The 17,202-nt window shown below is 44.9% G+C and overlaps 1 protein-coding gene across 1 annotated transcript; it reads left to right on the top strand.

Annotated features, from left to right (window-relative positions):
- Positions 1-1,219: 1,219 nt before the first annotated feature.
- On the top strand, positions 1,220-5,335 carry LOC128453566 (cytochrome P450 26C1). Its single transcript, XM_053436533.1, has 6 exons — positions 1,220-1,429; positions 2,293-2,517; positions 3,031-3,306; positions 3,475-3,633; positions 3,926-4,333; positions 4,933-5,335. The coding sequence occupies exons 1-6, from the start codon at positions 1,220-1,222 to the stop codon at positions 5,275-5,277; spliced, it is 1,623 nt and encodes a 540-aa protein (XP_053292508.1). The 3' UTR covers positions 5,278-5,335.
- The last annotated feature ends 11,867 nt before the right edge of the window (positions 5,336-17,202 follow it).

Here is a 17,202-nt window from a genome sequence, read left to right as displayed (position 1 = left end):
CTCTCTCTCTCCCTCAGTGCGCACCGCTGCGTCTCCAAACTTTGTTCCTTTTTTTGTCTGCGCGGCTCCTCTCTCTCTCCCCGGTGCTCGGTGCTCGCGGTGGATGAAACGAGCCTGTTTAACATATTCAGATCGACGTCACCGTGTGAAGGTGGATCATGTCGTGCGGCCGCGTCTATAAAACCCCCCGCAGCCCGCTCCCTGCGCACGGACACACGCTCACCGGTTCAGACGGAGAGCAGCTTTGAGCGGATTTGCCTTGCGCGCGGACGGGAGGCTGCCTGCAGGTAAGTCCGCTCCTCCGCGGACACACACACCCGCTGCTTCACTGCTTTTATTCAACTTGTTTCTGCGTCGCTTCCTCACAACTCGCCTGCAGTTTACTTTGGCACTCTCTCTCTTAATCCGCTCCACACTGTGCCACTGTATTCAAATCCCCGCTCCGGGTTTTAAACGCTGATTTATTGCCTTTGCTGTATAAAGCTCGGGCCGCCCGGGGGGTGGCTGAGCCCCCTGAACTGTACCTATAAAAAGGTGCATAACCTAATAGACAAGCCGGCGCATGTAAACCTGTAAAACTATTTGGAATAGTTGACAGCTACTCATCATGTTGGAGGAGCAGCGGAATGAAGGGGAGTTTCCTCTCTGCACACAGGCACGTTTTTCATGTCCTTCATCCACACTGAAGTATATACATAAATGTGTGCGTGTGTGTATGTGTGTGTGTGCGCACATCCATCCGGTCTCATGAGGCGCGTCTGTCTGCGAAAACTCTTAAAGAAGAATATGAATGTAACCGCAGAATGTACGAGCCAAAATATTCTGTTCTAAATTCAATTAAAAAAAAAATACAAAACATGGTATTTTCTCTGATGTGGGCAAGAGAATAATAATAATAATTATTATTATTAATTGAGTCATCAGAGCATCAGCAGGAGGACCAGGAGGTCGCGGGCCAGCCTGTAGATCAGTGTGTAACGGTTCAGTCTTTGTTTAGATCTTCTATCTTCATCTCTGTTTTTTATTCTGCTGCAGCTGGAGGTTTATTTATTTTATTGGGACAGTTTACAGGAGGAACGAGGGACAATAAGGAGCCGCAGGAGCAGAAAGACGCAGGAGCAACTTTACGCACGGCCGCCGGACACTTTGAGACGGGACGGAGGCGCCGTTACGCGGGCTCCAGACACAGGTGGATGCTGGGAAGTGGACCGGCTCGGAGATGATCACCCTGCAGGCTCAGTTCGGGGCTCTGTGGGCTCTTGGCGCCGCGCTCACCTCGGTGCTGTCCGCGCTCCTGCTGCTGGCGCTCACCCAGCAGCTGTGGAGCCTCCGCTGGAGCCTGACCCGGGACAAAGAGAGCAGCCTGCCGCTGCCGAAGGGCTCCATGGGCTGGCCGCTGGTCGGAGAGACCTTCCACTGGCTGTTCCAGGTGAGACACGACACCGCTGGGTCGCTGTACCTTTCTTTCCAAGTGTTCAAGAACCACAGCTCACCCGTCCTGCGCGTCAGTGTGTGTGCGTCTGTGTGGGAGTGCATGTGTGTATGTTTGTATATGTGTGTGTGTGTGTGTGTGTGTGTGTAACCTGTGCAGATCTGCACCAGGTTTTTAATGAACAGCTTATTGATTATTGATCATAATTGATGATGTGATGTGTGGGATCTGTGAAAAGCCGCAGATTCTTCACACCGAGCCTCTGCTGCTGATGCGACATGTGCGGACTTGATGCTCAGCAGCAGAAACAGACGTTTTCTGTTCTTCCTCCCTCTTTCTTTCAGTCTGTCTGGAATGTTCTCGTCTCTTCATCCCTCTATCCTTCCCTCCTCATCCGCTTTTCACCGTCTTTTAAAGCTCTAACCGCTAATGATGGCGGACTAACTCCAAGCTTGGCCAAAAATATGTGGACAGTCCCCACGTAATGGGCTGATAGTCATTTCTCACAGAAAGTCACTGCATCCTTATGCTGCACAGTCCTGCTCGGGTGTAATTTGGTTTATTGTTTACCACCTGCATCTAAAAACAAACAATCACAAAATTAATGTTTCTATCAATAGGAAAACAAGACTGAAATTCACAATAATGCAGACCAGCGTTTTGTTTTTGATCCATTTTCAACAAATGTCACTGAAATATCTCGACCAGTTTTTTAAGAGATATTTCTAAACTGGATCAAAACCAGACAGAAGGTATTTCTGCAGTGAAGTAAAATTTGGATACATACTTTTTAAAGTGTCATAAATCTACCTTAAATTCGACAAACCCTTATAATCTACTTTTCTGCTTCTGCTCTCCAGGGCTCCAACTTCCACATCTCCCGCAGAGAACGTCACGGGAACGTGTTCAAGACCCACCTGCTGGGGAAGCCCCTCATCAGGGTCACGGGGGCTGAGAACATCCGCAAGATCCTGCTGGGCGAGCACAGCCTGGTGTGCACCCAGTGGCCCCAGAGCACCCGCATCATCCTGGGGCCCAACACCCTGGTCAACTCCATCGGGGACCTGCACAAGAGGAAGAGAAAGGTAAGAGGAGGAACTTTCACAGGTTTCAGTTCAGGTTCACAAATCAAATCCTGATATTTACATAAATGAGGAGGATGGATCGAGTTTTCTTTTCCAGTTTGTGTAAACTCTGGATGCATGTGTGTCAAGTGACTGACAACTGGAACATTTAAGAGCTCGGACATGAAACTCAGAGGATTATGAAGGAAAGATAGAAACACTGAATTTAGGACAACGATGCTTCCTTGTCGTCTCAACAGCAGTCAACATTTATGGATACAGAAAAACAATTCCAAAATTGTTGAAAATAAAAGCTTTCAATGCTCAAATTCTACTTATCTAATGTCTTCGTTCTCTCCTCTTCTGACGTCCTGTTGTCTCCTTTGCCTCCCGTCACATCTTATCACCTACATCCTTCTTACCCTCCCCACCCGTCCTCCTCCTCCGTCAGTACTCCCTCAAAGGTGTTGACTGTCGTGTACCAGGTAATAACTTTTACGACTCCTCTCTCTTTGTTTCCTTAACCCTTTCAAGATTCTGGCTAAAGTGTTTAGCCGAGGGGCCCTGGAGTCCTTCCTTCCCCGGCTGCAGGACGTCATCAAGTCTGAAATCGCCAAGTGGTGCTCGGCGCCAGGTTCCATCGACGTTTACAGCGCCGCCAAGTCCCTGACGTTCCGTATCGCCGTCCGGGTCCTGCTGGGCCTGCAGCTGGAGGAGGAGCGGATCGTGTACCTGGCCGGCATCTTCGAGCAGCTGATGAACAACCTGTTCTCACTCCCAATAGACGCTCCGCTCTGCGGCCTCCGCAAGGTGAGACACTGTGAGGACGATGCACAGGACCTTATAGAACTAGAGGTCAAGTTCAGAAGCTGATTCTGCTGGATTTGAGGTGTCCGGCATCTTAGAGTCAGCTTCTAAAAGACAAAGTACAAGTTAATTTGGATCCAATTTCATTTTATATGACGCTTCTCTTTCCAGGGAATTAAAGCCAGAGAAATCCTGCACGCCAACATGGAGAAAATCATCGAGGAGAAGATGGCGCGGCAGCAGTCGGATGACGGGTATCATGACGCCTTCGACTACATGTTGTCCAGCGCCAAAGAGATCGGACAGGAGGTCAGCATCCAGGAGCTGAAGGTAACAGAGCCTGAAAGTTATGATTCTGAAAGTTGAGACTAGTACAACCAGTTTTATTGTTGTTTGAACTTTCGTGTCCAAGTTGTTGACTGATAATTGCGAAGCCTTACCCCAGATGCTCTTAGACGTCTTTATGCTCAGGTAAATTTGGCTCCGTTTTGACGACTTTGAAAGGATTGACCTGGAACTGAATTCTGAATTCTGAATTCTGAATTTTGAATTGGAATATCAACTAAACTAATTCAAATCAGTGGGAAAAGATAAAATAATTTTCCAATTCTCTCTCTTGCAGGAAACAGCAGTGGAGTTGATCTTCGCCGCTCACTCCACCACAGCCAGCGCCTCCACGTCTCTGATTCTGCAGCTCCTTCGGCACCCTGCGGTGGTGGAGAAGGCCAGAATCGAGCTGGAGGCTGAGGGCTTGGCCTACGAACCCCCCAGAGGTCTCAGCTCCTCTGGCACCACCACCGAGAAAGACCCCGACGCCGGCGTCACAGAGACAACCTGCCTGCTGAACGAAGTGTGTCAGAATCCCAGCGACCACAATGGTTTCCCGCTGTCCCAGTCTCACATACCGTACCTGAGCCTGGACAAGCTGAGCCAGCTGCGATACGTCGACTTTGTCATCAAAGAGGTGCTGCGCTTCCTGCCGCCGGTGTCCGGTGGCTACCGCACGGCCCTGCAGACGTTCGAATTAGACGTAAGTTCAAGTCCCAGACACTGTTCATATGACGGCGTTTGGTTTGGGTCGACAAAGATCTCACAGTAACAAGCGATAGATCGGCAACGCCACAACGAGGCGTCGGTTTGGAGAAAAGAACACAAAACACAGATCAACCTCTCGTCAAAAGTCTGTTCGGGAAAGTGTCCAAGAAAAAACTTCTGTTGTTACACTTATCGCCTGAAGGTGGAGCTAGTTTCACAGCAGCAGCTCTAACTATATTTGCCTGTAGGGGGCGACTCTAACTCTAACTGTTGATCTGCGAGATCTGTTAATAACTGCACAGCTCCTCCTTGTGGAGCCTTATGATCATTACAAGACAAATGTATTTCAACAATTAATGCGATCTTCAAAAACAAATCCTGTTCGAGAGGAAATCGGTTTTATTCTTAAAATGCCTCTGCCCTTGATGTGCAGTTTGCTATATTTATTATGAAAAGGTTATTACTATTATTTTCTACATGATCCGTCTTAACCCTTCATTTTTTAGGAAATCGCATTTGACAAATCTTGTAGTTGTGGAGATTTGATAAGATTTAACAACATGTAAAGATAAAACCTTTGTTCCTATTTCACAGGGCTACCAGATCCCTAAAGGCTGGAGTGTAATGTACAGCATCCGTGACACCCACGAGACCGCAGCCGCCTTCCAGAGCCCGGAGCTGTTCGACCCAGATCGGTTCGGTCCGGACCGGGAGGAGAGCAAGTCGGCTCGGTTCAGCTATGTGCCGTTCGGCGGCGGCGTGCGGAGCTGCGTGGGGAAGGAACTGGCGCAGATCATCCTAAAGACTCTCACTGTGGAGCTGATCGGAACCTGCAAGTGGGCTCTGGCCACAGAGAACTTTCCAAAGATGCAGACGGTGCCGATCGTGCATCCGGTGAACGGGCTGCACGTGCACTTCACGTACAACCACACACTTTAGACACAAACTCAGCCTGACGAACCTTTTCAAAAAACATAAAGAGAGAACTCAGTCAAGAGGAAATTTTACCTCAAATCCTGATTCTGGAAATATCGCCGAACACGATAAAGGAGGCATAACCGCGGTGATTGATGCTGCAGTTCACCCCCCCCCCCCCTCGTCTCGATGGACACGAACAGTGTGAATTACCTGGCGACAACATGGGGCTATCAGGCGATATATATACAAGATTTCATGGATGCACATCGAGCCAAGAAATTAAGTTACAAACACGCTAACAGATCAGTGAAGCTAGTAACGCTAGCTACAGCTACGTTACTACACAACTACTCACACAACTACACAACTGATACCTGTAACAGAATAAACACACAGGCACCTCCTTCGACTCGCCTGTGCAGACGCACCAGTGTTAGCTACTGGCGTCTCTTGCTAGCCTTCATATAAGATAACGCAAAAAAACACTACAAAAAAACACACCTTTCCAGGTTGTGTGACGGGTTTTTCATTGTGGAACCTTGGTGACAGCACCCCCTCTTGGTAGCAGGTCGTACCAGCATCAACCTGTTCTTCAAAGGCAATGAAAGAGGAATCACCACATCAATATCTTAACTTATATCTGTAAATTCATATTTTTGAATACTGAACAAAATAAGCTTGTTTGTGAAATATCTTTTTGTAAATATTTTCCAGACGCTTGTATTTCACACTCAGGAGATGAAGAAGAGGTTTACGTTGGTAGTTCGGAGCATTTCATCTTCTCTTCGGTTCAGTTTATTTATTTATGCATCAAGGTCACATCAGTAAGAAGCGCTAAGTCTCTGAAAGCTATTAATAACAGGTCAGGTGTAACATCATTTCCACCAATAAATGGTGTTTTACAGTCAATTAAGCAAAGTCGCTTTCAGCTATATCATATTCTCTGCATCTTTAGTCTGTAAATACATTTTAACTTATTGAAATATAAAGACAGGGACAGTAAATCTAGTTTGACATCCGAGACCGAAATGTGCCGTTAATTTTGCCTCGAAACTAGTTGTGGTCGTGCACGTGGAGCAGAAATCCGAGAGCTGTCTGTATTTAAATTAATGAAACTTTATCGATTCTCTGACAGCTTTTTTGAATATCACAAAGTGCAACTGGTCAAATTTTGCATCTGGGAAACTCTGCCCCTGATTTTCTCCAGATTTTTTTAACCGAATCCGTTTCTTGTTCTGTTCTCATTTTTATTTTCATCTTTGGCCTTCGATACCTGAGACGTGGACATGTTCTACCTGAGCAGAAACAGAAAGATGAGAAACATCTGGACTCACGTTCGTTCAGTCCCACGATGCAACAAGAAACCACAGAAACACGTTCACTGATGGAACTTGCACTTGATCTTAACTCACAATCAGGAACTTCTCTGAACGTCTCAATACATAAAAAACTACTCTGTTGTCTTAATATGAATGTGTTATACTGTATATCCTTAAAAGTGCTATTATTGTGTGTATGAAATGAAGTAGCATTATGAATAAGCTGTATTTAAAACGCAGATGTATCATTTCTGTTTCACTCTCTGTAATATGAATAGATAGAGACACTAACCTGTAAAGACCAGAAAACCTTGTTTCTCTGTTAGAAACCGTCTTTGTTTAGAGCAGCGTTCACTGAGAGTCAACTTATTAATATTATTATTATTGGTCTAATTCTGAGACTGTGTGTGTGTTGGTTTTGAAGCCTACTGAGACGCGCTGTGAAATGTTACGTACGATGGATCTGTGGAAGGAGATAGCACTTTCTCCACTTTAAGGAGTCTGTATATATTTGTCCTGTGTGTTGAGTGTGTAGCTGCTGTACAGTCGATGTAAAGAGTAAATTAGAAGATGGTGAAGTATCTTGTTCTCATCATGTTTAATTTTATATTTCTTACTGTAACTGAATGTCTAAATATTCATACAAACATAAAATCCTGACACTGTGCTATTGATATTATTGGGTTGCAGCCAGGACTGGGGGAGGGGGGGGGGGGGGGGGATCTTAGAAACATGACCTACCTGAAATGACAGAAACTATTTTTTGACAAACATTTATTTAACACCTTTCTTAAATTTCTTTAAATACTTTGGCCCGTGTCCCATCTGCTAACATGGAGCAGGAGGAGTTTATGACCAATACTGCAGCCAGCCACCAGAGGACAATTCTGACACTTTGGCTTCACTTTAGCGGAGCCGTCATGTCGTCCATCTTAATTTACAGTCAGCGGCAGAGGCAGAACGTTGCTCCATCGCCCCCTGGTGACTGCAGGCTGAATTTTATGAACAAGATAATATTTAAAATCCTGAAAAAAATAATGTTTTATAGTGACAGAGTGTGGAGGTTGGCTGAGAAACTTTTATACTGAATTTTGTTTATTTTTGTCAATGTGCAAATGGATTTAAATACTACAATACCCATGAGCCTCAGCGGCAGTCAGGGGCTTGACTCAGATCCGTTGCAACCGGGAAAAAAACATAGAACCAAAGTGACTGAAATTTAACCAGGATGACGTTTCACGCTGTGACACTGATAAAAACTAATAAAACTTAAAACCACCAGGAATCACTGCAAGACCACAACAAGCGTCCTGACCTCATTCCAAACAGAACTCATCAGGAGGTCGCGACTGAGGTCCCAGTGGACGTCAGCGCAGAGGACACGGCAGGGGTCACGTTTAGGTCACCAGGCATTTCCAGCCTCCACCTGACCGCCCTCATTGACAGGCAGAGAATAGGGTGAAGCTATGTGGCAGAAAATTAATGGGACACAAACAGCCCGGCCTAATTATGTACGCTGCAGGGCCCCGTAGCTCTGCCAAGGTCGTTATCTGATTGACGCTCAGTCAGTGTGAACTTGGCGACGTTTTGAACCGAGAGTTCACTCCGATGCCACCGGCTGCGCAGGTCAGTGACCGGTCAGCTGATTGGAGGCTGCATGGGAACCGGAGCGGGGACGTAACACAACACAAAACATACTCAACACATCCCGACTGGCGCTGTTCTAACACAACAGACGCAACAATGGGACAACAGACTCACTTGATCCCAGAAGTGCTGCTTTAACACACAGACAGAGGCTGATCCACCCAGGCTCAGGAGCTTTATGATTAAAATCAGTTTCTAAATTAACAAAACAATTAGATTGTTCAAAACTTTAAAGCATCACCATGTGATAGTAACTGATAAAGAGCGCCCCCTGCATGTGGTGATTATTTCTGCTGGTCTGTGTGTCTGAGTGATGACGTGGTTTTAATGTGTAGAAAATCAAAGTTTATCAATGTGATGAGTTCTGACTGGGTCGTCCCCCACGTAAATATTACCCATGATCCTCTGCTTCCTGAACCAGAAGCTGCTGCCGTAAAACAAATCCACCAAACTCTGTTTAGAATTCTTCACATTCTGAAAGTTTCCCGCTGAGTATTGGAGATAAACTGGTTTATAATAACTTCAGAGTCTTTTGAACTGATCGACAGTTCAGCTTCACTCTTCAACTCGCCGGACCTGATTGTGACAGTTGAAGCTGCTCAGTCAGTTCCACGCTTCTCACAGGAGATCGAACCCACTCGCTGCTCATAAAGTGCGGCTTGAATCAAAGGACAACACGTGATGTTCAGCAGCGGGACCTGGTCTGACGGTTATGCTACTTGATGTTGGTTGCCAGCCGCCAATAAACCGAACAAAGAAGAAGAAGAAGAAGAAGAAGAAGGAGAAGAAGAAGAAGAAGAAGAAGAAGGAGAAGAACAAGAAGAAGCAGAAGAAGAAGAAGACGTCCATTGATTATTTGTTGTTATTGCAGCAGCTCGAAATCTAGCGATGCAACAGTCAGAACGGTTCAAAAGAAACCAGACTTTTCAGTTCAGACTTCACAGCCAACAAAGGCGTGTCCCCTGAACTGTAACACGGCTATCGTCATAGTTACATACGAGCAGGGACACGCAGATTCACGCCGACATCAAACAGCTGTTCATATGTCGCTGTCCTCACCGACAGATTTAAAGTTTCCACGTTTGAACCTTGTGTTGTAAATCTCGTCATTTACTCGCGACCCCTCTGTGGACGTTTGTGTATGTGTGACGGTGACTGAACGAGTCGACTGCAGATGTCTCCAGCTTCAGACCCTGTACGAAACCAACCGAGGGCACGAACACGGACCTCTTTATAACAACCCTTTCATTTAAAACCACACTTCACGAGCTCTGGGTCAACCTGAGGTCATCGATGGAGACCTGGGAGGTCCTGAGATTAGTGAAGAGGGCGTCCCTTCATCCTCCTGATCAAAAAAGTTCTTAATTTCTTCGTGAACCTGTGATGGCCTCACATCCATCAGAGCTGCTGCGCTCAGTAGAATTCATCAAGTAGAATCCAACTCATTTTAAAAACAGTGACTCATGTTGTAAATCTGCCACCATTTCTTTATCCGTCCCATCAAATCTATTTTCTCTTTTCCTCTGAGATATAAAAAACCTTTCTTGCTCGGCTCCAGCCTCGTATTTGTGTTTTCTGGTTCAGCGACAGGTCCTGGTCGCGATAAGGACGGCGATTTGCGAAATGAGGGAGAAAACAGGGTCAGATGGCGACTGGGATAAGACGCTTGGTGGCTCCTCGGCCTCAGAGAGTGTGTGTGTGTGTGTGTGTGTCTGTAGATATTTAACCTCGTGTTTTCTTAAGGTTTATTTCCATCGCTGCTGCTGTCACGGAGGAAAAACCTCAACGCTGCAATCTTGGTGGTTTTTCGTTTTTTTCATACGTGTAATTGAAAGTTTACGTTTCCTTTTCTGCACTGAGTCAGTTTGGGTCCATTGTGTGACTCCAGGGATAAAGACGGACTGCGGCAGCTGTGGAGGATCAGCGGGAGTTCATCCGTCCTGATGTGTTCACAACTGTAAAATTAAACTGTTACACTATAAAAACTCACGGAACATTTAAACATTTTAAAGGTTGTCTGCCTGTGGCCGAAGATGGAGGTGGGCGGGGCCTCTGGACGCCCACCATGACTCTCACACTAGAAACTTTACTTTCTGTTTTAAAAATCATCTTAAAAGCTAAACTTTACCAAACTACTTTAACATAAGAGTTTTTTACCTTTCTCTTTTATGAACTATGATCCGCCCTCTAAAATCTATTCGAAAATGACGTCCAACATGGAAATTACACACATCATGACGTACAGGTTTTTGCTGTTCAAAGGGCGTTTTGGTAGTTTCCCTCTTGTTCAGGGTTGAGAACAGAGGATGTCGCTCCTTGTTCCAATCGACGACCTGTTTCTACTTTAACCACAATCCAGACCTCTTATCAGCTCAGGTGTTTCCTGTCAGGTGGAGGAGAAGCCCAGCCCCCTCAGGACTGAACAGGGAGGTGAAGGTGGCAGTAATGAACCAAAAAGGTGTTTAACAACTGTCCTTGAACAAAGGTAGAAGAAGAAAAGGTAAAAACAAAGTAGAAAAACTTTCACTTTCACTTTCAATCAAAGTTTCACTGTCGACATGATAGAGATTTTTAAACAGACGATTGGTTTATATCACGAAACAAAAATAATGAAAATCTATTATTTAACATGAAGAAGAGACGTGTTGAAGTGATAATTCATGAGTTCAATGCCGTTCAATAGATAATGTCATTTTAAACCCGGGTGATTCTGCAGGTTGATCATTAAAACGTTTATAAAAAGTGACAGGTTAGTGAACAAATAGTTTGAAAGTTCATTGGTTTATAAAGCACAATGTTAGAAGGCGTGAATTTGAGGCGTCACATTAACAAATGAGCTGCTGGGCATTGTGTGAATGTGAATTTGACCATTTATAAGTGTTCCCATAAGAAGTAGATAAATTCAAACCTAAATGTTGATATTTATCTGGAACATTCTCCGTCTCAGAGAGGAGGATTCGTCTTGTTTTGATTTTCTGGTTTGTCCTCGGTACCTGACCTCCTCACCCCTTCACCCCCCTCACCTCTCTGGACCTGCATCGCTTGTGTTCAGCTCCACAACAAAAGATACACATCGATAACCATTTCCCTAAACGGCTGTTTCAGGTCATTGGGAGAGCACTTAATTATTATAATGAGGTAAAGGAGCGGTCTTTGGAAAAAAATTTACCAACGGGCTCCAGTGGTGCGTCACCACGATCCGCCCACCTCCACAAACAGAGGTCGGGTTTATTTATAACACGGCGGCGTGAGGGAGGCGTTTTACAGAATCGTGTGAAAACAGAGACACAGCAGCTCGGTGAGATCAACATCTTATTTCTTTACACTCAACTGTGCACGGACACCATTAAATAACCAGCAGGTTCTTGTTCCTGTTCTTTGAGCATCACTCAGCAGAGCTCAGAGCGCCACCAACAGGCCTCAGATTTCACCAAATCAGATCTAAATAAACAGAATGAATTTGCACAAACAGATTTCACTTCGACAAAGTAATGATTTAAATCCTGAGTGAGATTTCATTCACTTCTATTCTTCAGGTTAAACAACTTGGACGAATGAACCAGAACGAGCAGCAGATTCCAGACAGGGAGGTGAGAATATTCTGTGTTTTAGATTGTTGAAGCACCTACTGAATTTAGAAGCTTTCATTGGAAGTTGAGATAAAAGATGAATGTGACGTACAGGGGGTAAATGTTGGTTTAGGTGCAGAGCAGCTGGAGGAAGCGTACGTGGAGAAGGAGTCCGAGCAGGCGGAGGAGGATGTGGAGAGGGAGGAGGAAGAGCGGGTACGGACATACAGCTGTACAGCAGATAATTATTGGCTTTGTCAGACAACATCTGTTATGTCAGCATTCCAGCCGTCAGCCTGGAGGAGCTGGAGACGCCTGCAGAGTCGTTCGGAGAGACAGTCACACTCAGGAAGACCAACGCTGCGTTCGCCTCGGACAATTTAGAGTTCACCTCCATGTTTACCTGAGCACAGTCTGAACCTGCAGCCACCAAGGTCACAAGTTCAATTCCATGTCTGCCCCGCCGCGGTGTACTTGACCAAGACAGACGGCCCTGAGGCTGAGGCTGACCATGACCTCTGACCTTCCTGGTTCTCCTGCACTGTTTGTCTCCTGCAGAGATCAAGACAACAAGCGTTTTGCTGCTTTTAGTTGATGTGAACATGTTTCCACTTAGATCTGCAACTGAACACACGTCACATGACCGTTCACATACACTGGTCATGTGGTGTAAACAGGAAGTGGATGGTCTCCTCTGCAGTGGGTTGCTTGGGCACAGAAAATACTCTGAAGGAGGAACAGTGATGGTGAAAACTTTTTTTGAGTGTTAGCGACTCATTGTATTCATCATGTGACTGTTAAGAACCAATCAGGAAGAGAATGTGGGCGTCATCATTTACTAAAGTCTACAGGTAAACCATGGACTGCAGCTGTGTCCTAAATCAGGGGCAGCAGAGGATTTCCGTGATTGGTGTCATCAGCTCGTCCCGCCCTTATTGCTGTTGCCTCTTGTTTTTTCACCTGTGTACTGTTTGGTTGAAGCGTGACACTGAAGCATCGGACGCAGAATAACTGAGCTTTAATAAAAATCATGTCAAAACTTACAATTTCTCTTCATCAATACACCAAGTTTTACACCTCTCCCAACCACTTTCAAATGTTTTCATTTCCACTTGTTTTTTAATCTATTTTATGCATCACATGTAAAACGGTTGCATGTCTGCAGCCACACATCAGCTCGATCAGGCGGGAATAAGTGAAAACACCTGTGTGGGTGGACCGTGTGTGTGTGTGTGTATGTGTGTGTGTGTATGTGTGTGTGTGTGTGTGTGTGTGTGTACAGGAGCTCTAACACAGATTCATGCAGAGACAAACCTAAACACTTCCATGCATACTGTGGAATCACGAATGCATGAGGGAAAAACAGCACACACACACACACACACACACACACACACACATACAAACACACACACACAGGGCTTTAACGTGCCGTTGGCTGGGTGTGGTGCCCCACCAGAGTTCATGAATTAACTGAACTCTTGAACTGTACTCTGGTATGTGGCAGACAGTCAGTCAGACAACCAGTCAGTCAAAGTGCCCGGGGAGAATCTGTCCCAACAAGTCCGCCGACGCATCCAAGAATCTTCTTCAGGAAGGATGAACAATCGATGTTTCACTCAGCTGATCCACGCCATGAAAGAGATGTTCCCCAGTGATCCCTCTGACGTTATGAAGACATAGAAAACATGTTGATGGGTTTGCTGGTACAGAAAAAGTGGATCATGCAACTGACTTCAGTCACATGTCTACAAAAAACAGTTTGTTCTTTTGTCTCCTCTCTTTTGTCTCCTCTCTTCTCCGTCCCGTCCCTCCTCCTCCCCCCATCTCACTCTCCTTTTTTAACCTGTCAAGGACGACTCACCTGTTGCATCATGTGGCGTTAAATCGTTTGATGATGAAGTGGTTGAGTCATCTGTGAGATGGGAAGTTGTAACAGTTGCACACAACAACACACATCTGTCTAGATATTCATTTTAGAAGAAAAAGGAAGTTGTGCCTTTAAAGCACGGCAGCTCTGAAAAGTGAAGCCAAATCCTCTTGGATCGCCCCCTAGTGGCTGACTGAAGTATACATCAACTTCTCAAAGATGTTGTCTTACTTATAACACTATGCTCAGGTGTTTTAATTTGTTATTTGATGATAAAACGAGACGTCCTGATTGACAGCTGAGACTGACTCATGGTGAAGAGAGTGTATCGGTGCGGTGATACACTCTCTCCTTCCTTTGATCACCACTGCACACGGAGACAGTTGTTTCTGTCAGAGAGTGTTGAGGCAGCCTGACCTGTGTGTGTGTGTGTGTGTGTGTTCATGAGTGAGTGAGTATATTCACACACACAAACACACACTCCGGGTCACCGTGGGGTCCGTGGCCTCGGCTGCATTCCTGTACGGAGGCTTGTGATGATACGAACGTCGCAGCGCTGTGCGGCTGTCTGGGCTCCCGGCCTGCGAATCCAAACACGGAGGGGTCGGGACCTCGGCGTATTGGTTTAACGCAGAGATAGGTGTCACCGCGGCCGTGCTACAGCGAAGCAGCACCAGGCATAACTGACTCCGGAATGACAACAAACACAGCGGCTCTGTTGTTCCTGCTAATTTGCTGGTGTCTCCCCGAAAGCCGAGGCTTAGCTGACACCACAGGACGTTTAACTCGATCAGTGTTCCACTTTTTATCCGTTTTATTTTTCAGATAAAGGTTCTGTTGTTGCCCCCCCAACCAGAACCTGACCCAGGAGAGATCCTGTTTCAACAGCTTCCTTTCATCGGCTCTAACGTGTTATATCAACAGTCTTCAACGTGATAACAAAACTGACAAACACCAGAGAACTAACAGGGTTCAAATGGGAGTTACATAATATTATATAACTTCTAAATGTCCTTTTGTTTTTCTTCTTTTTCTGTTGTCTTCTGTGTTTCATCCTCTGACTCAACATGAACAATAAGACAAATGGATCCACAAGCAAATGTCAGTCAAATCTGGAGTTTCACAAATCATTTCACACAATTAAACTGAGATTGTTGAGCCTAAAGAGCAAAAAACCTCAACTGTAACAGATGCACGACTAAATTTCTTAATCAATAAAATAAAAAACATCCTTCACTTTGTTGTTTATGAACCTGAATTAGAACCTAAATTAATTTCTGGGGTTGATACTGATATTAGTGAACAAAAAATAGTTCTAATACCGATATATTGTCAAATGTCCCTTAGATGTTCTTATCAACATAATCAAATCCTTAGGACAAAGAAATGTAATTGAGGTTTGATAACAAAAAAGTTTCTGGTGCGTCCAACAGGTGACGACGCTTTAGCATCAGCAGCTGATGGGAAACCTGCTGCTCTCTGATTGGCTGCAGGAGCAAATGTGCAACCTTTTTTTAGGATTCAACCAAATTTGCTCTGTTTTTAAATGTGTTGATAATTCATATAAGACATCTGACCTGATCTCAACCTGCTGCCCGTTTGAACAAACCTTTGTTTGCAGTGCATCAGTCTGTCCCTGCAGAGCGTCTGTCTGTGTGTCAAGAGAGAGAGAGAGAGAGAGAGAGAGAGAGAGAGAGAGAGAGAGAGAGAGAGAGAGACCAGCGGTGTCTGTTTAACATTTACCTCATCACTCATTTGTTTTTTGCTCATCAGTTTGTGTTGGTGCTTAAAGTGACATATGATCGTCTTTATACACAGTCACTGATGATGATAATTTGTAGTATTTTGTCATATTTTTTTAGTATTTATTGTCCGTTGTAGTTTTCTTACACAAATGCTCTGATTATTATCACATCTCAATATCACACGTGTGATTCAAGTTTCAACTCTTCACCTTCAGCCAGATTTGCCACCGGGCATAATTACAGGTGAGGAGGAGATGGGCGGGAGATCCAGCTTGATCAGCTCTGCCTGCGTCAGAGACAACTCTGTCTTCAGCTCACGGCAACACACACACACACACACACACACACACACACACACACACACACACACACACAGAGACACACACACACATACACAATGAGCATGAATAAAAACAAAGTACAGTAACAACAAAAAAAAGACGATAAAAAAGAGAAGCAGAAAGTTCAGGTATGTGCAGGTACACACACACATGCACACACACATACAGACACACACACCAAACAAAAATGCGCATACATGTTTGTATTTCTATGGTTCTGAGGACACGCCTCTGACCTCAACTCTGAACCCTACCACCCGATCTTTTCCGTCGTACGACATCGTTAATATAAACGTGTAAAACTCAAAGACATATGGGAACACACATGTTCTCAGATATTTGTCTCCAGGCGGATGAGAGTTTATCTTTTTGTTGAAGTTCATGTGAGGACGGACTCGTCTGGAGGCTTCAAGACTGATCCACGTAATTTGATATTCAGTATTTTTCTCTCTCATTCCAATGAAAGTGGAAACATCAAAATCCTTCGTTTTCTTCAGCAAGCCTTTGAGCGTGATTCAGAAACTCAGCAGGACAGTTTCTATTTAAAATAGATCAGGGCAATGAATCTCAGACACTAGGTCAGGAAACTTTAATGTCATTTTTCTGTGTGTTTGAATGAATCATCAGGTTTACTATCAGCAGCAGAGTCACCAGGAGGTGAAGAGAAAGGCGCACAATGTCACGTCCAGAGGTCAAGTCCAGAGGTCACATCCAGAGGTCACTTCGACAAAGCTGTTATTTTGAGGTTCAGAAAAGTAGGTTGCAAAAAATCCCTGTGACTTTATGATCAGGATGCGTTCACACCATGCAGATGAATTTCACCTTTGATTGCAGCAGCAGCTGATGGACCTGTCATACTTTTAAAGATGACATTAATGGGGTCAGTGGCGCTGGAGGAGTCAGGACCAGTCGTCCATCCTACGTGACGAGTGGAGACAAAAAAATGACAAAGACGAACAAGAGATGAACACAGTGAGAATGTAAATGAAGACACGCCCTCTTCTGACCCCAACCATTGCAGTGAGGCGTCATATTGTTGCTATTGGCCCCAAGTGGGCACCTTTCCAAACCATGATAACACCGGAAGGAAAGGTAGACAAGTGGCGCCATCTGGTGGTTGCGTGTGTGCTCTGCCTGCTTTTCCCACACGGTTGTATTTGTTTCTATGGTTTCATTGAGTGATAGTGTTTATATCCTGTTTCAAACATATGTGAGTTCCACTTGTGTGATTCTCTGTTTAAAAATGTAGCTTATTGTTCTATGTATAAATGTGTTTGTTAAGTCACAACAATAAAAATATTTTCATAAATACCAACACTTCCTCTCTTTAGATTCAGATGATATGGATTCTTGTTGTTCTCTGATTCTGTGAAGACGACTGTAACTGGATGAGAAGAAGGAGGAGGAGTTTCCTGGTAAAATAAAAATAGATTGATTCATATTTAAAGGATCTTC

Source organism: Pleuronectes platessa, chromosome 12 (genome assembly GCF_947347685.1).
Source record: "Pleuronectes platessa chromosome 12, fPlePla1.1, whole genome shotgun sequence".
Lineage (NCBI taxonomy): Eukaryota > Metazoa > Chordata > Actinopteri > Pleuronectiformes > Pleuronectidae > Pleuronectes > Pleuronectes platessa.
The sequence above is the reverse complement of the archived record's forward strand: the minus strand, read 5'-3'. Positions and strand labels throughout refer to the sequence as shown.